This window comes from Denticeps clupeoides, chromosome 18 (genome assembly GCF_900700375.1).
Source record: "Denticeps clupeoides chromosome 18, fDenClu1.1, whole genome shotgun sequence".
NCBI lineage: Eukaryota > Metazoa > Chordata > Actinopteri > Clupeiformes > Denticipitidae > Denticeps > Denticeps clupeoides.
Window position 1 is genome coordinate 8,556,751 of NC_041724.1, and position 21,798 is coordinate 8,578,548.

Consider the following 21,798-nt stretch of genomic DNA (forward strand, 5'->3'; position numbering starts at 1 on the left):
CTGCTTGGCATGGAAAAACCACGGAAAGCTCCGGAGAGTCACTGCAGGAGGCGCCTGGAAAAATCCTGATGTTTTGCTACGTGCCGTAATCCACCGAGGGGTCTTTGATAACTGTGTATAAACAGAGGAAATGCAAGTGTGTAAGGTTGTCACAGGAAGGCCTAATGCTACGATCCGATCCTACATCATACAAGAGGACGAACAAGCATGTCGCATTTTAACACATTTTGGCACTTTTGATGGAACATAACGGAACAGAAATATGCTTTCCAGTCCCAGACCGCCAAATTTGTTTATATTGGGCAATTCAATAAATAAATGAAAAATGGAATATGGACTGACATCGGACCCCAAAGACCACAAGGTCACATAGCTTATATGGCTGCAGCACATCTGGCAACATACCCGCATAAGCATCTCTTTATTCCTCTTGAGATTTTCGTTTATGGCTCAAACGGTTCAACTAACAACGTACACTAAATAGATGTTATGATTAATAAGCCAAGACTTGCTAATTAGAACAAGTGTCATAGAAGAGCCAAATTTGGAGAACCCCTCCGACACTAAAGTTGTTCTCCAATTATGTGTTCAATTAGGCCCTCGTTTCAAGCCCTCGTGTTCAGAAGCCTTCACCACAAAAAAGCCAATTAGCAGCAGAGAAATATACATCCACAACCACATACAGCAGGATGGAACTTACTAAAAACGTACATAAATGAATTAAAGAGATTAATTGCAGAGCCATATGCTGTAATAGGAAAGGACCACACCCACACATCTGTGTTTTTTTTTTTTTTCCACACTGATCCATAAAAAACAAATAAGGCGCAAAGTTAGAAGTATCTGTATTGATGGCACAAAGGAAATCCAAACAAGCTTCATTCATTCTGTAAACCTGTGAGAAGTTAACAGAACTTCAAGAAAAAAAAAAAAAAAAACCAAAAAACTTCACTTAAAACAGATACACTGTAAAGGTCTTTTGTAATAAAAAAAAAAAAAAAAAAAAAAAGGTGGACGGCGGTGGCCTGTGGAAGACAGGTGGGATGAAATCCGCCTGAAGTCCGGAGGTGAAACCGGACGCCCTGACGACTGTCAGCCGGCGCAGACACCCAGTTCGGCTCGTACCCCCGCGCTCCCTGACTCGCTCCAGGCTGATGGTGGGCTCCCAGGTGGCTGCCAAGTGCCCTGGGAACCGGGTGACATCATGACAGGAGGCCTGACCCGCACTTATCACTCCGCTCCGGCAGGTATTGTCTCAACACGCCGGATGCCTTTGTGAGAGCGTGATCCTTTTCTCCGCCGTCCGCTCTGCGGGCCTGTGAGCTGATGGAGGATGAAGCCCCTCCTCCCCCGGGTCAAGCACCGAAGGGGTAAAACGTCTCCAAAATCAATACGTCAACACGCCGCGGCCTCCCCTGGCTGGTATTTGTCAGGCTAAACACCTTAACAAATCGCTCACTAATTAGCCACACAGAGGCCAGTGAGAGTGGAGAGCGGATGACCTCTGGCTCTCAGGGCGGCCATTAAGAAAACCAGCAGTGCCCACGACGCCTCAACATCGACAAGACAAAAAAAAATTATATATGCTCATCTGGAAAAAGAGATTTCACTTATCACCATTTTAAAATGAGCAACGAAATTAGACAGGCGTATTAAAAAAGAACAAACAGTAATGCAAAGTGACACCAGTGATTAAGTGAGGGACATTGGGGGACTGTATTTGGAGGGGGAAAAAAATATATATATAAAATTCTTGCATAGAGTAAAATATTTATAGTTTAACACTTTTCCCAGAAGATTCTTCTTGCTAGTCCATATTGAACCGAAGGTCTAAGGCAACTCTGCTCACTGCTGCAAACAGGCACAAGTACAGTTCAACCTTTTAACACCCAGACAGGGGGTGTTGCCGAGTGACGTGTCCCTAAAAGGACTTGTGTATCCAACCTCTAAAGCTTTACAGAGACCTTTAGCAGCATGTCATGTCATCTGATAAAAATACAATAAAAAAAAAGTAAAACACAGGGGATAAAAAATGTCCTTGTGGTTTTAAACACACACAAAGTCCTCCTAAAAATCAGGCAGAACTACTGCAATTGCATATAAACAGAATGGCTGCATTTTATGTGACAGTAAGAAGTTCTGAAAACCGTACCGGCCTGTTTCAAAAATATAAAAATAAAAAAGCCAGAACACTGTGTCTGAGGAGGCACCATTTTCAAAGATGTAAGGCCAGCAGAGGTCGGGACAGCGAATCAGCTTGGGGACACCTCGGGCAGGACAGGCGGGAGGAGGAACGAGGCGGCGGCACAGGAGTCTCCCCGCTGGAGCAGCTTGAAACGCAGCTCATCTTTCTCATGACCCAGCTTCTGCACCAGCTCCGACTGCATCTCTAGCGCCTCCTGCAGGTCACTCTGTTCCTTAGACAGCTGCCTAAAAAAAACCAAAAAAACACACACACACACACACACACACACACACACACATATTTCCAGAAATTATCAATATTACAGCATTATACTGCATCTTCATGTTTTATATGTCTCACCATCACTTGCCATTTTGCTCATTTTGTATATAGTCTTGTTATTTAAGTCATATACCTCCACTTTCCAATTGTCCATCCTGCCCTCATTCGCAACTGTGGCATAACAATTATTATTCACTGATCATAATAAACATAAACTCAAATTAATCTAGGCCTAGAGGGTAAGGAAGTCGACCTCCTAACCAAAGGGTTGCGGGTTCAAGGAGTCACTGAGCACTGTGCAAACCCCTCTCACTGGCTGCCCACTGCTCACTAACATCACTGATGGGTTAAATGCTGATGACACACTTCATTTTGTGTACGGTGTGCTGTACTGTGCATCACAAGGACAAAACCAATAACTTTCACTTCATACATGTACACACGTGCACAAAACTACTATATATGTAATTTATGCAATTTCCCCACTTGTGGGACTAATAAAGGTTGATCTTATCTTATCTTATATGTGCGCATGTGTGGGTGTTCCCACCCTCTATGTTACTTTTAAAAGGTACACCAGGTTTGACTTCACAATTAAATGACTGACCAAGAACGCTCTTCAAAGTACCACAAAACAAAAACAAGAGGCGCCAAACAGCCACCAGGGGGCAGTGAAGTGCTAATCAAATTCTGCACCAATGCACTAATAAAAAGCTTGTTAAACGAATACAAAAAATGCTGCTTGCTTAATATGTCTGAAGAACGGACTATATTAAGCCGTTAAAATCCACTAAATTATGAATAATATGTATATTCCTTTTCAAAATAAGCATTAAAAAAAAAAATCTAAACTTTAGTCAAAACTTACTGGATAAGGCTTTGGTAGTTTTCTATTCTCACACTGAGGTCCTCGTTCTGCTGCAGTAAGTGAATGACTTGGTCCTCCAAGGAAAGGTTCTTCTGAACCTGCAAGACCAAACAAATGTCCCCTTTAAGACACGTCACAGAACATATAGAACAGCCGTGAGAAAAGACAGTGTTCCAGGTTTGACCAAAAAAGGTCCATGTGAGCTCATACCAGGGCCTCCATCTGTAAGAGTTTACTCCCCAGCTCCTGCACACGCTCACGCTTCATCTCAATGACAAACAGCAGGCTCTCCTGTTCCTGCTCCCAGAATGCACCGGGGGTGCCGTGGGTCTGATATGCAGATATGGCGTGAGGTACGCAGAGAAAAGAGAAAAGAGAAAAATTAGTTGGAGAATTAGAGGGTGAAGCCATTTTTTTATTATTTTTATTCTCATCATTACACATCTGTCAAACTGTTTTGTGTTGGTGCATGTTTAAATGCACTACAAAACACACTAAAATAAAGAAATAAGAGTATATACTTTTATTTCTGTTAGGAAGTAGCAAATGGGTTTTGTTGACCAATTCTTTCCCCTTCAACATAAGTTTGTACACCCATTATTATCTTGTTAATAAAAAATGGAGTCATCTGAATATTTACTTTATTTTGCAGACACTTCTATCCAAAACGACTTACAGGAGGAAGACACATATATATATATATATATATATTTTTTTTTTTGTATTATTTTGTGCAGTGTGCCTGCATATGTGTGTGTGTAAGTGTTAGATTTGTCTGAAATACTTTTTGAATAAGCGGGTTTTCAACTGCTTCTCAAGAGTGGTGGAGGGCAGGTTGTTCCACCAGCCAGGGACAACAATGGAGAACAGAGTTGATTGGAATCGGAGACCCCATGAAGAGGGAATTTTCAGTCTCATTTCATTTGCCGATCTGAGAGGGCGTGCAGGAGTGTTGCAAGGTAGTATTGTATTGATATAGGTGGGTGCAGTTCCATTTACAGCCCTGTAGGCAGCATCAAGGATGCTGCCATATTTTGGATCATCTGGAGTGTTTTTATGGTGATTGCAGAGGCTCCAGCCAGGAGAGTTATAATAGTAGAGTTTGGAGATGACCATTGCCTGGATGAGGAGCTGTGTAGCCTGTTGTGAGAGAAAAGGCCTAATCTTGCGAATCTTATAGAGAGTGAACCTGCAGGATTGCAGCAACGTGATGGTTCAGTCAGTTTGTCGTCAATCCAAACTCCAAGGCTTTTTGCAGACGTCGTGGGTGTTAACAGTAGCGAGCCAATTTGAATTGAGAGGTTTTGCTGAGGGGAGTTGTTGCCCAGAAGGATCAGAATCTCTGTTTTGGATAGGTTGAGTTGGAGGTGTCGCTCAGATATCCATGCCGATATGTCTGAGAGACAGGCCGAAATTTTTGTTGCTATAGTGGCATCTTCTGGTGGGAAAGACAAATAGAGCGGGGTGTAATCAGCGTAAGAGTGATAAGAGAATGAATACCCTAAAATGGGTATTCATGGGTATTGTCTCTGCCTTGGATGCACGCATGTCATAGGTCCAAAGCACAGAAAGCAAATGAATTCTGCTTATATACAGTACAGGGGAACAGTGGTGGCCTAGCGGTTAAGGAAGCGGCCCTGTAATCAGAAGGTTGCCGGTTCAAATCCTGATCTGCCAAGGTGCCACTGAGCAAAGCACCGTCCCCACACACTGCTCCCCGGGCGCATGTCATGGCTGCCCACTGCTCACTCAGGGTGATGGGTTAAATGCAGAGGACAAATTTCACTGTGTGCATCGTGTGCTGTGCTGCTGTGTATCACATGTGACAATCACTTCACTTTAAAACTTACAGGCCAAAAGTTTGGACACACCTTCTCATTCAATGTGTTTTCTTTATCTTCATGACCATGTACATTGGTAGAATCTCACTGAAGGCATCAAAACTATGAATGAACACATGTGGAGTTATGTACTTAACAAAAAGTGGAGACCTGACCTCCACAGTCACCGGACCTGAACCCAATCCAGATGGTTTGGGGTGAGCTGGACCGCAGAGTGAAGGCAAAGGGGCCAACAAGTGCTAAACACCTCTGGAAACTCCTGCAAGACTGTTGGAAAAGCATTTCAGGTGACGACCTCTTGAAGCTCATCGAGAGAATGCCAAGAGTGTTCAAAGCAGTAATCAGAACAAAGGGCGGTAATTTTGAAGAAACTAGAATATAAAACGTGTTTTCATTTATTTCACCTTTTTTGTTAAGCACATAACTCCACGTGTGAATCTACCAATGAAAATGGTTATGAAAATAAAGAAAACACATTGAATGAGAAGATGAGTCCAAGCTTTTGGCCTGTACCATAAGTGAACGCATGCACACACTTTGAACAATATCCTGAATCTTTTTAATAAATAAAATAGTAAAATATTAATACAACACAAATATAAAACTGTAGTTGTACCTTTCAATTATGCACCTTACTAAAACAAACGCTGCAAAGTACAGCATTTTTGCTGGTTTAGTTAAGTTGACCACACCTCAATGTTCCTCTGCAGATCTCTCTTCAGCGTTGACATCTCGACTCGCTGCTTCAGCTCAGTGAAGAACTTCAGATCCGCTGTTAGCTCCTCGACCGTCTCCTTCACAGAGATCACAGGACAAGTTCGGACTGGTAACAGTGTGCACCGACAACCAGACTAGCGGTCAGTATGGACTGGCTGCATGGTCCTGACCTTTAAATTGTTTTCTGTGGCTCGGTGGACTTCATCTAATGTGGCCTTCTCTTCCTTGTGGATCCGCAGCAGTTCTAAAAGATAGAAAGATGTGAGCATTTGGCCACATTAACAAAACGCAGAAAATATTTATTTTTCAGCAAAAGACATCAATAGATGTCATTTCTTGCCTGGAACCTATAAACGGCTACATATTATTTATCACGCGCCTGTGGGCTCCAAAAGCTATTATTGCTAAATACATCAATTGGACATGAACTCTTTAAGCATTTCACTTAAATGCTGGATTACAATATATTGATATAATAACATGCAGATTAATAATCAGTATTTCATGATATCCCCATTGATGCCACTATGCAGCAAATCATAGGCCTGTGATAAATGTGCAAACTTATAGCAGTGGTGGCCTAGCGGTTAAGGAAGCGGTCCAGTAATCAGAAGGTTGCTGGTTCGAATCCTGATCCGCCAAGGTGCCACTGAGCAAAGCACCGTCCCCACACACTACTCCCTGGGCGCCTGTCATGGCTGCCCACTGCTCACCAAGGGTGATGGTTAACTGCAGAGGACAAATTTCACTCTGTGCACCATGTGCTGTGCATCACAAGTGACAATCACTTCATTTTACTATAATATGTTTTTTTTTCCTCGCCATTAACATCCTACCCACAGCCTGCTGACCAATTAGGAACAAGTTTTCAGAGACAAGGCGCCACTGAGGTGCTCCTGAGCACAGCACCGTCCCCATGCGCTGCTCCCTGGGCGCCTTTCATGGTTAAATGCAGTGTTTCACAATGACAATCACTTCACTTTTTTTTTTTCCATTTGGCATGACACTGGCAAAATAAATGCTGCAAATCCTTGATTCATAAACAGATTGGACAGTTTAGAAACTATTAGATCATGTCCGATTTGGGATACATATTTATGCGCAGCGTTCACTGGACACGCCCCGAATCCCCTCTGACCTTGCACTTGGCCCTCGTACTCTTCCGTGGTGCTTTTGAGGTCTTGCTCATGCAGGGCTTTGAGCTCAGCAGTCATCTCCAGCTTCACCTGGAGACAGGAGCACACTGACGTCAGTCCGCACAGCATGCAGGCACACACCCACCAGTTCCATTCATCTTTTTAATAACCCTTCAACAATGTCTCAAAGTCTCACATCTTGCCACTTGATTAATCTGTTCAATATATTCTTTACCCCGCCAGGTCAGTCGGGTTTCCACACAAAAGGAGCAGCTCAAACTTGCCTGCCATAACAAAAGGGACTAAGGAGTTTCAGCCATCTCATTCACGCAGGACGGCCTGCGCGGCAAAGTAAACACCTCAGAGGAGTGTACAGTATATCACTGCCCCGCCTCATTCAGTAATGAAAGAGGGGCTTTATTTCACCGCGTTTGCTCAGATCAACTGCTGTTGATCAACGGAGCACACACACACACTGCAAATTATGTTGTTTACTAGTGGCGACATTATTATTATAGCACAATATTCCCGATTAGGTCATGTGAAAGGGAAAATGTATGAAAACCACGGGCCTATTAATTTGTGGAGTGTATGTTAGGGGAAAAGAGGAAAGGAACCTTCTCTGCGATGCTGTGGACCAGCACGCACAGCTCATTGTGCTGGTGCGTCTTCAGGAGGTCGTCCCTCTCCAGGCTCCCGGGGGCAGCGAGGAAGTCGTGGAGGACCTTCACCTGGCACTCGTACTGCTCCAGCTGACCCTTCGACTCGGGGCAGAGGTCATCCAGGGAATGCTTTTCTGGAGGGGGGTTTCAAAACACCTTCTCATTCGCGTTGTCATGGCATTCAAAAAAAAAAAAAAAAAAACTAAATATCAGCCCCCCCGCGAGGCCCTTCATCATGGGGCCACGACCTGCAAGATAGCAGTAGGACCATACCAACCCGTACGGGTCCAAACAATAGAGACCTTTACGTGACGGGCTGCCCATTTGACACGGATGTTCAGCAGAGGAGCAAACAAACACGGCACAGGAGCTGCCTGCCCACAGGCTTCCAACACACCCGTATAGCGACTGGAGCAGCTTTCAGGGGCGAAAATGATGGCCCTGAGACAGGTAATTATACAGCGAGAGAGCCAGTGTATTATGTGGACAGGACCGAGCTTGAAGTCCACTTCCAAAACAGGAGGAGTCGAAGTTTCCCCCCAAAAAAAGTGTGACATTAAACAGTTTATGGACATTTAAATGTTACAATAAAAAAAAAAAAAAGGAAACAAAATGAATAAGCAAGTCACTGACAAAAAATAAGGACATTTGCTGATGCACCAGATACCCAACTAGTCTGAATATTGCCTGTTTTAATGAGTGCAAGGGATTTTTATTTTTTTTAATAATGAATGAATGAACGCAGCATTCCACTGGACATCAAGACTAATTGCTGCTGATAAAGCTCCTCATTAACAGACATTTACAACATTATCATGGTCTGGACTGGATCTATCATTTTAATTCCCTCTCTCATATGTATATATAAAAATGACACTCACAGAAAAATATCCCATCTGTTTTTTGCTTTTGTGAGACAGCGAACGAGGGTTCTCGGAGACGGTCCATTTGTACCTGTGTGTGTCTCGGAGGCTTCCGGCAGCAGAGGAACAGATGTCTCATGTCCACATGACATAATATGCAGGAAACCACTTACCACATCCAGTGCTGCTCGCCTGCTTCGCATTCTTCCTCCTTCCTCGTTCACAGGTTTTCTTCTGCATGAGAAAAGAGGACGACGTTTACTCGTGTCAGAACTGCGCAAAACTCAAAACTCAAAAGCAGCAATTCTGACTCTCATTGTTCTACATTAAACAAGTTATACACTAGTCTCTAATTTTACTTTAATTCTTTATTTTAAAGAAATATTTTAATGCTTTAAACCAAATGGTCACAGGACAGCTTATCCCCAGTACATCTGAGGACACTACAGGGCCCTCGCTGAAAATTATGGCTTGGGAAGGGGGTGGGAATCCTGAGAAGGCAGAAGCAGGTGCAACCTGCCTACAGTTTTATTGGAAGTATGCACATAACTGAACTTCTGACTGTGTATGATATATTAAACCAGATGTTAGCATGGATTGGTCATATATAAATAATAAAAAAAAATAAATAAAAAAAAAAATAAAAAATTCAGAACAGAGCTGTGTGACATTCCATCATACCATGCCCACTATCGACAGCATCCTAAAATAAAGCTTTATTAAACTTCAGCTTCCCAAAGTGGCAAAAATCACAGCATCGCCGCCTCATGCCTCGCTGCGCGACGCCATCTCTGGCACCAAAGTACAATACATCATGGACCCGCTATGCATTATTTTGGCGACATTTGAATGTTTGCAGTTTGCGTTACACTCCTCACAGCTTCTTAAGTGCCAGAGACAGTGAGTCCCTCAGTCACACACACACACACACACACACACATATATATATATATATATATAAAAAATAAAAATCCCAAAACACCCACCCGTCAGCACATAAACACTCATAAGCATACCAGTGATAACGGCGAGGAAAAACAGGCACATGCTCTGCGGGCGGAGAGGCCTATTAATACCCATAGTGCCTCGCACAACGGGAGACGGCGGGAATAAAAGGCCCTAATACGGGGGCTCGCCAGGCTCACTCGCGATTTATGCTTCGTATCAAGGTCACAGCATGATAATGCGCCATACAACAGTTTAACGATTCACGATAACGCCGGGCACTGGCAGCTATATCAACATATACAATAATGCAGATGACAACATTACGTCTCAATATCAACTCACGGCGGCTCATTGCCGCTCTTCCTCTAAACGTGTGCGGCAGAGCAGGCCGTTAAATTAAACCGTTCGATGACACGTCCAAAAAGTGGCTCAGGAGCCTTGAGCTAATTTTATGGAAACTTTCCTTTTAAATGTAGGGTTTGGGTCTCAAGACAGAAGGAAGAGTCGTGGTTTGGTTCCTTATCGATTCTTCTGACATCGTTTACTGTTTGGATATTAATTAATTCTGTAAAATAGCCATCCTTCAGTAACGGCATGGTATGAAAAAAAATGCGTAATAAAGCTCTTAATTCTCAGAAACCACTGCTAGTGGTCACAACAGGGTTCCTTGGATCCTCTCAAGGTTTCTTCCCAACTTTTGCCAGCATACTGAAGATCAAGCTTGTTAAGGTGCTTTGTAGGGAATGATAAGGGTTTTTTTGTGTTCCAGTATTGTTCCTGTTCTCATAATTAGCACTCAAAACCACAAATAGAACCAACGGAAATTGGTTATTGGTCACGGTCCCAAAGAAGAAAGAACATGCAGCAATTACAAAATGTCTATCTGGAGTGCTGGAACCAGGATCCTGGAGTGACATTGTCTCGTTTCACTGTGCACAGACTAGATGAAGCGGGAATAACTTGACCAGGACGTCTCAGTTCCACGTGGAACCACGATCAGGAACCAAGCTGCTTCGCTGAAGGCCTCGGGTCCTTTTTTTAAACGGTGCCATTACTTATCACATCTCACATGCCTTCATTCCTTTCTACACATTTCCCCCCACCCTTTTACAAGCCCTGGAACACCAGGACAGGCCAACTTTATAGCTCCGGAGGGACCGCTTTTTACCGTCCGCCCAACAAAATGTGGAGTTTAGCTGCAAATGTTTATGGCTTCTTTATGCCAGCCACGCTGGCCAGCGATTTAATCCTTTAAAACGTCTGTGCTAAATTCTTGTGCGTGTAAGGAGTGTAAAAAGTCACACGTTGAAACTTCTTGGGAAGTGGGGGATATGTGAGGATGGGGGTGGCGAGGTGAGTTTCACATTTCTCAGGCTGAGAGCCACACAACTTCTTACATTTCCGCTATTATATTTATTCACAGCCCCAGCACAGGGCTCAAAGAAAGGTTTTTATATTAAAAGTGATAATGAATTTTTTTAAGGTGTCCAAAATCTCACAAAATCATCTGCGCACAATAACATTTTCCTTTTCAAGGAACAGCGATCTGATTGTCTTTATGGAAAAAGACGAAGAACGCTGAACATCCATACAAACATACTAGTACCCCCCCAAATGACCTCATCCGATGACCTTATATAGTGATCTCATACAGCTCAAGTGGCTGCCAATGTTCCCCATTAAAAGTATATTACAATGAGTTATATGGAAAAATATTCATGTGATTTTAAAACGATGTCATAATCACATCATGTGCCATGGCTTACTTTATTCTGGCTATAATAAACACATGATCGGCTGAGCGAAACTGCCTTGAATGCGCCGTTTATTGTGCAGGGTCGTTCGCTGCAACTGGACTAATCTGCTCCACTTCTGCTGGCCGTTAAAAGTGGGCCAAATGTTCTCGCTGCAAAACAATCGGCCGTCTCACACAGTGGCCCATGTGGTGGCGGCGGCCCTCCTTGTTGTTATTTGCGCCCCAAGCCTGATGGGGCCGGGCCTGGCGCGGGCGCGACTTTCTGGGCCCTGTAGCCGGTCTCCAGCTGGTCACGTCACGCTCGGGAGAAACAGATGGCCCCTGGGGGCCCCCGAAGGTTATCTGCAAACCCGCTCCCACTTACAGCCCGCGGGTGCCGGTGAAATCCTGGGGGTCCCCCATCACCCTTCAAACCAGCCGTCGAAGGGCGTGGAACAGGGCGGCCTCATGATCAAGACCTGAAGTGAAAGCAGGTCGTTATTGTCCTCCAGGGGACGTGCTACACGGTGGGAACCGTGCACAGTTCCGGTGTGTCTGCGCAAACACAACAGGGTGGTTGTGGCCTAGTGGGTAACACACTCGCCTATGAACCAGAAGACCCGGGTTCAAATCCCACTTACTACCATCGTGTCCCTGAGCAAGACACTTAACCCTGAGTGTCCAGGGGGGGACTGTCCCTGTAACTACTGATTGCAAGTCGCTCTGGATAAGGGCGTCTGATAAATGCTCTAAATGTAAAACGTTTTAAGAACCACACGTCAGTATTACATTACGCCCGGCTGCCAACTTCGTAAAAGGTCGCGGCCCATTTTTAATCTTCAGCTGAGGACGAAATCACAGACTTGATTACCGTCCGCCACACATGTCGATGCGGAAACTTCACCGGTCGCGCCGACATACGAAACTTCCGAAGCGGCCGCGTCGAACCTCGCACCGACGTCCGGCTCCGGGGCCGCTGCGCGTCTCGTCCGGGGATACGCACCTTGCTGTGGGCGCAGCCCATGCCTGCACGCCGCCGGAGCCTCCGTCGCCCAGCAGCTCCCCGAATGCGGGATGGTTCTTCTCTCTCTCTCTCTCTCTCTCTCTCTCTCTTTTAAATAGACCGGGCTGACCGGCGAGGCGCGCGACCCGGCGCGTGCATTATTACGTTTTTATTATTGTTATTTTTTTAATTATTAACGCACGCACGCCGGCTTCAGCGGCGCGGGCGACATCGCGCACTTTCGGAGTTTGCGAGCAAACTCGAGAAGCCAACAAACTGAGATATACGTGCACGGGTTTTTTTGAATCTTCGCGTTACCGTAACTCCCCGTGTAAACACGCACAGTGGAGTTTGCCTGGGCTGTGCCTGCTGGAATGTTGGACAAAAGTCGAAAACCATGTGATACTGGCAAGTTACTGTGCACAACAGTATGACCTTTCATAAAAACATAATTCCCAGGGCCATTTTCCAGCAGAATTAATTCAGACTAGATGCACTTTTCTGGCATCCATTAATGTGTGATTGGATTGAAATGTGTGTTGTTTAAAAAAAAAACTACAGAAGAAAGCTGCTCCAGGCTTATTTTCTGACTGAAGGTGTTATGGGGCAGAGGTGCAAAGGAGGCTTTGCAAATATGCAAAGTTGGGGTTGTTGAATTCTTCAATTTGAATACCAGTAATCAGAATCAAGAATATCTTTTTTGTCTTTGTAACAAGTACAACGAAATTAGGTGTCTTAAAAGGGTGTCTTAAGATACACATTTAATATGGAATACAATACAACAAATAAATTCTAAATTAAAGGGTGAGGTAGAAACCTTATTGCACATGAAAAAGGAATTGAGTTGGAGGTGGAAGGATGGATTAAATGCCATTAAGTGCCCTGATGGCAGCAGGGTAGAAGCTGTTGTTTAGTCTGTTTGTTCTGGTTTTAATGCTCCTTGCATACCTGTCTCTTGCATACCTCTCTTAATATTTAGCAAAATGTGTTATCAGGATTTTTTGTTGCACCTCACAGGCTGCAATTACTCAATTTGGGTTTCTAACTCTTCTAATACTTCAATGTGGCATTAATTTGTACAGTTTTACTGAATCAGTAAAATCAGTCAGTCGATAGGACAATTCTAAAAAGGTAACAACTGATTTTTCGTATCAAACCAAACATGTATATGTGGCATATTTAATGATGGCACATATTCACGTTCCTCGTGTGTGGCAGGGAAAAAGGCCACGCCTCATCAACTACCCACTTGCATCTCCAATACTTTTACTGCCTAAAGGGCCTGCACAAAGTATTGACAGTTATTAAATCCATAATGCTCACAGTCCTTTTTTTCGGACCTGGTTGGTCACAAGGCAAGCGGATGAGGCTTATTTTTCCCCTCATTCATTTCTTTGCCACTTGATTATGGTGTAATATTATTTCTCAAGATATTTAAAGCATTTGTTTTGGGACCAGGTAGTGGTTCGGAACCTGTGGTTTGAACCTACATTGCAAATATTCTGTGGCAGGTTGACGGGATTGTGAAGCCAGTTTATGATCCTTGAAGGCCTTTTATATAATTTCTGGGCCTTCACCTTTATGTGTGTTTTCTGAAAAAAAGTGTGTTTGACTCCCAGTACAAGGAAGTCTTACACTTAATTCAAAGAGCATTACACGTAACTTCCCTCCACAGACCCTCTGCACAGACATAGTCACATTCTTCATAGTGCAGATGTCGTGCTCCAAGGACTAGATGCAAAGCAGGAATGTGACGTTTTCCCTCTCGTGTGGATGTGTGTTGTAATTCCTGGCCCGTTCATTTGAAATCCATAGCCAATTGGGTCACAGGAAGCAGCGTGGGTCAACAGAAGAGAGCGAGAAAATCTGTCAGCGGCGCCGTGGATCAGAGCTCGGAGCTCCGCCACGGCATGCCAAGTCAGAGAATGCAAATGATGTCATAGCAAAGTCATTTTGCATATAATGCCTTTGGTTTCGATGTTATCACGCCGTGTGTGTGAGATCATTGCCCAATATGCAGGGACATTTAATATAACATGAACAACACTGTTTAAAAGTTTTAGAGTATTAAAAAAAGTTCTAGTTTATTTTTAAAGAATAGTTGTTTTTCTTTAAAATAACATCAAATTGATCAAAAATTATTCATGTTGTTCATGTTGCTTACACGTAGAGGAACTTTATCATCAACAATTAGTTGAGTATCTGGTGCATCAGCAAATGTGCATTATTTTCATCATTTTCAAAAAATTAGGCAAATGAATAAGAACTTGTTTTGTTTTCCAAGGAAATGTCCTCGATTTCCATTAAAAAACTAACTAATAGGGCAGTGGTGGCCTAGCGGTTAAGGAAGCGGCCCCGTTATCAGAAGGTTGCCGGTTCGAATCCCGATCCGCCAAGGTGCCACTGAGGTGCCACTGAGCAGAGCACCGTCCCCACACACTGCTCCCCAGGCGCCTGACATGGCTGCCCACTGCTCACTCAGGGTGATGGGTTAAATGCAGAGGACAAATTTCACTGTGTGCACCGTGTGTTGTGCTGCTGTGTATCACATGTGACAATCACTTCACTAAAAAAAAAATAATAAAAAAAAATAATAATGACCCTAAATGACCCATTTTTGAACATACGTTCATTTACAGTAAGGAAGGGATCCATACTGTATGTTACTATTGTGTCCACATAGTGTCACCATGAAAATAGATGCTCTATTTTATGCCTTGGCTCTCTTGTTTTGTTCCATTTTTTTAAGAGCATCTATTTATAGGGCTGCTCTAATCGGACGGTAAAAAGACGGCGCAGTTGTTGCGGGGATCTGTGAGTGTGAACGGGGAAAGTTTCCATGGGGCGGCAGCTGCGGTGTCTCAGATACCACTGGCCATCTCTCTGTCTGCCATTAAAAAGTGACATGCTGACGAACAGTCCAGGCACTCTAATCTGAAAGACAAACGTTTCTATCTTATCCTTCTAAAAGACTGTTTTACAAAGTTTTGTTCTGGCATTCTCTGTTCAGATACTGCCCCTGGCCACTTTATTAGGAAACCCCGTAAAACCATAGCCCCGCCTAGTTTGGAGAGACTATATCCCAACCTGATGTCATGTGCAGTTTGAGCTCCTTGTTAATTTCTGACCACAGGTCGGCTGCTGGCTGTGCATTATTGGGCGGCGGAGCTCTCTCTGTCCAGAAGGGACGCCGATTTGTGGAAAATCCTCACCCTTCCTTTCTCCAATTGATGTCCTGGGTGGCCACTGGTTGACCAAATAAAATGACCAAGGGTCATTGCCAAATACACACCGATCAGGCATTACATTATTACCAATATTGAACAGCACTGACCAGTGCATTCACGTGAGTGCCATTAAAAAAATGTAAAAGAAATGAAAATACTGATGCGCTATGTGATCTGACACATTTTGGAACCAGTGAGGCCACCCATGTCCTTGTCCCCTGTTCACCAGTTTCCCAGTGAAGGTGAAGTGATTGTCGTTGCGAAACACTGGCACAGCACACGGTGACACAACGAAATGTGTCCTCTGCATTTAACCCTCACCTGTGGTGAGCAGTGGGCAGCCATGTTCTACCCAGTGTGTGGGGACGGTGCTTTACTCAGTGGCACCTTGGCGGATCAGGATTCGAACCGGTAACCATCTGATTGCTGCTTCCTTAACCGCGAAGCCTCCACCGCCCCATGTGACTGCAGCAATGGCTTTACGGAGCATTGAGAAAACTGCTAGGATTGGAGAGCACTACACTTACAACATGTCTATATGGAATATTTGGCTATTCGGAGCAGAATAGACAAATCAGCAATGAAATGAATCAGTCATTCTTTGTAAACACAAGGTCCTCACAACAAACAAATCTACATACATATATATATATTACACACACACACACTATAGGCACATAGTTGGTGGCAGTGTTTGTACTTGAACATTTTGCATACAGTAAAGCCTCACATGTTAAGTTCTACAAAGTAAAAGGAGGATCTGGGATCATGCACAATTTTAAGTGTCATATGGTCTCTTGTATATTGTGGTTAAAAGGTGTGTAAATACTGATATAATGCGCTCTGCCTGTCTACTCCAGGCAGAGTATGTTCGTGAACAGCGCCATCAAGTGTCCCTGTGGTGGAATGCTTTCTCTTCACCCCTTTTTCCAGTTGCTGATCAGGGCCCAAAAATAACTTAATGGAGGAGGGGTGGGACTTATATATATATATATATTTATTCCACAAATGTGAGCGAGTATTTCTAAAAATTGACATCCACAAAGAACAGACAATTCATAGGTTTATTTCAAACGTAACAAATTAAAACAGTACCCATTTCCTGAAGCTTTTCGGAACATAAAAAAATAAGTTTAAGGTTTTAAAAGAAAATAATTCTCAGTGACTTTAAAAAGCGTGCAAAATTCTACCTCCCTTAAAATCTTTTTTTTTTTTTTTTTTTACATTAAACGATTATGATTGTTCTAACGTATTTTAAAGATTCAGGTTATATCCCATTATGCAAAATTTAAATTAGGTGTGAACATCTTAATCACAATCATCATCCACTTGGAACGCATGATATGCTCTGGATCCCATGGGAAAAACCCACATGTTACTGATAGTCATGGAATGCCTTTTGGTGCTCAGCCCGAGTGGAGTCTAAGGCTCACTTGGAGGCAGCCCAGCTCTTTTCCATCTCTTCCCAGAATCCCCTTCACCATGTAGTTGCCATTGGTGAGCCAGAAAGGCAGGTCGATGTCCGGCAGGTAAAAGTCAGATTGTGGAAGAGAGTAGTCTCCCTATGCAAGGAGAAGATGTATTTTTTAATGCCTCAACAAAATTCAGTGTTCAGTATGAGAATAACATTGAGATTTTATTGTGTTGGATGAGGATAGTAAATGTTGTTCAATTTTAAACTTACAAAATGTCAGTAACACACTGATTTCTTCACATGCGCAAATCTGTCAATCTCATATTCAACCTCAGAATTGCATGCCCCGTGTGTGTGTATTATCAAATTATTTTGTGCAAAAATAAGGTGGCTTTGATGCAAGAAAATTTTTTAGCATTTAAAGTAAAAACAAGCAGCAGCAAATGTTTACACACCCAACGCCTTTAGAAACACCAAATTCTGCAAGTATAAACAGCTTGAAAATATTTTTTGCATCCAGCTAACTCTTAATTTGTACTTTCTCTTTGAGCACATGAGATGGTGCCAGTTCGCTTCTCTCCAGAGCAAATTCACTGTAAAAGCATTTCGCAATGCATGACCTAAACCAGAAGATCAACAAACCAGAACATGACACCTGCATTATCCACAGTCCAAACATGACCTTGTCTTTCGCACTGCTGACAGAGGAGGAAAAGTAAAGCAAGTAAAGTTTGCTGATAAGAAAAGTAGTTTTTTTTTTTTTGTTCTGCCCTTGTTTCAGTTTGAAAGATAGAGATGTGGCAAAGGTACAATGTTTACTCACTGCTTTGAAGGGACAATGGCATGGGATGCCATAGGTGTGCAGCGGCTCGGGACAATCTTGGCCCGGAGGAGTCAGCTGGTCGAGCAGATCGCAGGCGTCGGGGTACTCGCAGCTCCCAATCTCATCCACACACGGGATCTTGACCCAGATTCCGGCCACTTCTTTCTCCAGGGTCAAATTCAGCTGTAAAAACACATATATACACATAAATTAATAAAAAAAAAGAAGACCAGTGCTGAATAAGGTTGTGATTAAGATGAAGGCTATAAACTTTTTACAGTCTCTTGAGATAAAAATCACATGGTGAATGGTGTTCTCCTCGTGATTAAGAGAAGGTCAGACAGGTGACTAATTGTACCGTTTTCTGTGAAAAATCCCACAATGCATTAATTAGCCCCCATTTCATACTGCTGTGCTTGAAGTTTGCTGAGACCAGGTCAGCCGGCTTCAAGGCCACCGCCCAGTGTGAGGTTATAAAAGGTTATTGTTCTTGTTCCTCAGCTAGCCTGAGGTAGTTGTGATCACATGAAGCTCACAACACTTCCTCATTTAGGCATGATGCAGCACGTTCAAAACCGAACAACTAGTCAACAAACCACTGCCAAAAGGGATTTTAAAAATAAATAAAAAAGTAAAACACCATTCAACACCATTACTGCAGCACCACCAAGACACTAAGATAACCTCTCACATGACAAGTCACAAGCCTGCGACTCATGCAGCTTTAAAAGAGGATGCCAATCACAGCCTTTTATTAATGTACAGTACAGGCCAAAAGTTGAGACACTTTCTCATTCAAAGTGTTTTCTTTATTTTCATGACCATTTACTTTGTTCTCACTGAAGGCATCAAAACTATGAATGAACACATGTGGAGTTATGTATTTATGTACAAAAAAGGTGAAATAACTGAAAACATGTTTTATATTCTAGTTTCTTTGCTCTGATTACTGCTTTGCACACTCTTGGCATTCTCTCGATGAGCTTCAAGAGGTCGTCACCTGAAATGGTTCTCCAACAGTCTTGAAGGAGTTCCCAGAGGTGTTTAGCACTTGTTGGACCCCTTTGCCTTCACTCTGCAGTCTAGCTCACTCCAAACCATCTCGATTGGGTTCAGGTCCGGTGAATGTGGAGGTCAGGTCTCCACTTTTTGTTAAGTAAATAACTCCACATGTGTTCATTCATAGTTTTGATGCCTTCAGTGAGAATCTACCAACGTAAATGGTCAAGAAAATAAAGAAAATTGAATAGGAATGTGCTCCCTTTCTCTCTCTCGCATATATCACACACACACACACACACACACACACACACACACAGACCGCGAGAGGGGTGTCCAGCTCGACCGACGTGGTCCCCGCGGCGCTGGCTGTCAGGTCCCCGGGGATGGAGACGGGATCAGGGGAGACCTCCAGAGCCTTCAGAACGGCCGGGTCGTCGGCGGCGCCGCAGTTTTTCCACGCGAAGCCTACAATCTGTTCACACGCAGAAAGGGACGCAAACACCTCATCAGCAGCCGACAGGCTGTCCGTGTGCAGCGCGAAAAATCATTTCCGGCCACTCACCTGGGTCGGCCCGCGGGGAGCCGTGCTCGCTGCTCGGGGGACGAAAAGGGCCGCCGTGCACAGCGAGAGCAAGAGGGCGGCGCGGCGCTCCATCTTCAGAAGACGTCCCGCAGGCCTGTCCGCGAACACGGGTCCGGGGCAGCGTCGCGCACTGCGCTTTTAAACGCCGCAGCCCGGCGCGCAACAGCGGCCCCTGGAGGACGGAGGACGACGGGACAGGGGCGCACTTTTCACACACTCTGAAAAAAACAAAAACAAGAAAAGGGAAGAAAGTAAAAAAAAATAAAGACGAGCGATTTTATGTTCTTTAGTGCGGAAGGCCAAGTGGGCCAAAATAAAGAGACACATTTGTCATTTTCGAAATTTCGAAAGTTCCTTACCAATTCCTTATTTTGCAATAAACCTCATTATTCCAACATAATAAATAATATTTAAATATATTCAATTATATTTTCGTGGGATTACATCAAACCGCCCTTTTCCCCCTCCCCTGTGGCAATTTATATGTTTTGTAGAGCCTATGTGTTTATGCTGTTGACGTTTCCCACAATGTGCTCCCCATTGGAGTACAATCTGGGGGTTGTTTTTTTTTCATCCCCTCTTCTATCCTAATGTGTACCCTGCTTTTGCATCTGACCTTTTCCCCTATCTTCCTGACCTGTCCACCCCCCAATGTACTGTGCTGTGTTTATGGCCAAGTTTCACTAGTATTTGTACTTTTGACATGGTTTGTTGCAACAGCAATAAAGGGTTTTATCAATCAATCAATCAATCAATCAACCAATCAATCAGTCAATATAAAAAGTCATTGTTTGAATTTGATAGAAGAAAATGAGTGAAAACATATATATTTAAATATGACCTGTTAATAATAAGTAAGTCATGTGTAATTTGAGGTATAAAAGCTTGAGTAAATGAATGTCTTTTAGCCAAGCATAATAACAGTAATTATGGGGCCTTGTTCTTGTTCTGCAGGTTAATGTACTCAGTTCTCTAGGATAGGGAGATGCTGCATTTTTTATCTGTTAAAGGGATTGTTATTTGTTGTTAGTTCTGTTAACCACCATTTAGCAGAAATATACTTGCTGTCGACAGATGACGATTTTAAGATACAGGTATGCATTAATTTATTTGGTTTTTGGCCTCGACACTGACCCCTGGTGGTAAGGAGTACACACTACAGATTACGGCGAACAGTACTGGCGCAAGTATATCAGCACTATAACGTTAACAATGCAACTGTGTACAGATACGCATATGCAGCTCACAGCAAGTATATTTCTGTCTTTTGCGACTGGTTGTTTGTTAATTTAATCTCTGCATGAGTCTGTAACTCATTAACATCATGTCTATATGTATTCCTTGTCTTTTACCTTGTAGCCCACTTAATTCAGAATGTTCAGATTCTTGGGGGATTTGTACAAACGATTTGAAAGAGGTCTTGCTAGGTTCCATGCTGGTGATGTGCACAGCAGTTCTTTTAGAGATACTGAATCACTAGAATCAGTTCACTAAAAAAGATCAGTTCACCGAATCATTCGACGCTTGGCGGGGGGACACATGCGACATCCTGAACTGATAAACGGCCGAACGAACAGTTTTACACCATAATTTTACGCTCTGTATGATGTGCGAGCAAAAATTGCAAATCCATCATTTTACCCCTTAATTTTTTTTATTTCATTAGCACGACAAGGTACAGAGGTCTGTTTTCATGTACGATTCCGAATTGGCGTCTGATTCGAATTTTCCGGTCTACCTTAAAAACCTGTTCCTTCCATTTACATTAAGGTCCAGATTTATTACTGCAAAACGTCTAGACAAAGACAGACTACTAGAATACTGATTAATGTGGAATATTGCTGTAGCATTTTTTAATTATGGCTCCTGGAATATGCCCTTACAGCGAATAAATGCTTGTATCCTCCACATTTCATTATGTCCCAGATTGTTCACTTCAATTTGTTTATAGAATCTGACAGATGGGTCTCATACTGACTCAGATAGACAGCCAGAATACAGATTCATGTGGAATGTGACTGTGGCATTTTTAATTATGACCTCCCTTGAATATGCCCGTGCAGTGAATTTCCTCCACATTTCAGTGAAATTGTCTAAGAGTCCACTCATAGCGGACAGTTGCACTTGAACTTCCCCTTTCATTGGATTTTACTGTTGACCTGTTCAGAGAATGTCAGATCGTGTTCTTGTATCCAGGGCATGTCCAGACACCAGGCTGTCTGTGTTGACACGTGACTGACGGACGCCACTTGACATGAGTGAAACTTTCATTTAAATTCAGCAGAAACACAGTTACTACCGCTACAAATCACTGGAGGATTTGCGTTATATTTATGACTTCTTTTCCTGATTCATTTTATGAAGCTTTTTTCACTCCTTCCAGGTGACCACGACAATGTGCGAAATTAGCGCAATGTTGTCAACGTTAAATCATGCTCTCGAACACCAGTCAAGACATTTGAGCAGTGGGCAGCCACCGTCTGTGCAGTGTGTGGGGACGGTACCGTGC

The 21,798-nt window shown here is 43.4% G+C and overlaps 2 protein-coding genes across 2 annotated transcripts; both read right to left on the minus strand.

Annotated features, from left to right (window-relative positions):
* Positions 1-866: 866 nt before the first annotated feature.
* On the minus strand, positions 867-12,495 carry ccdc69 (coiled-coil domain containing 69). The gene is made up of 9 exons (XM_028960317.1): positions 12,241-12,495; positions 8,728-8,788; positions 7,647-7,825; positions 7,032-7,119; positions 6,064-6,137; positions 5,869-5,970; positions 3,546-3,665; positions 3,336-3,433; positions 867-2,430 (listed from the first exon to the last, which is right to left on the minus strand). Exons 1-9 carry the CDS (start codon positions 12,259-12,261, stop codon positions 2,253-2,255), a joined length of 921 nt encoding a protein of 306 aa, XP_028816150.1. The 5' UTR covers positions 12,262-12,495; the 3' UTR covers positions 867-2,252.
* A 4,022-nt stretch (positions 12,496-16,517) lies between these two features.
* Positions 16,518-19,452, minus strand: LOC114768290 (ganglioside GM2 activator). Its single transcript, XM_028960488.1, has 4 exons — positions 19,269-19,452; positions 19,026-19,178; positions 17,705-17,887; positions 16,518-17,029 (listed from the first exon to the last, which is right to left on the minus strand). The coding sequence occupies exons 1-4, from the start codon at positions 19,359-19,361 to the stop codon at positions 16,874-16,876; spliced, it is 585 nt and encodes a 194-aa protein (XP_028816321.1). The 5' UTR covers positions 19,362-19,452; the 3' UTR covers positions 16,518-16,873.
* Between the last annotated feature and the right edge of the window lie 2,346 nt (positions 19,453-21,798).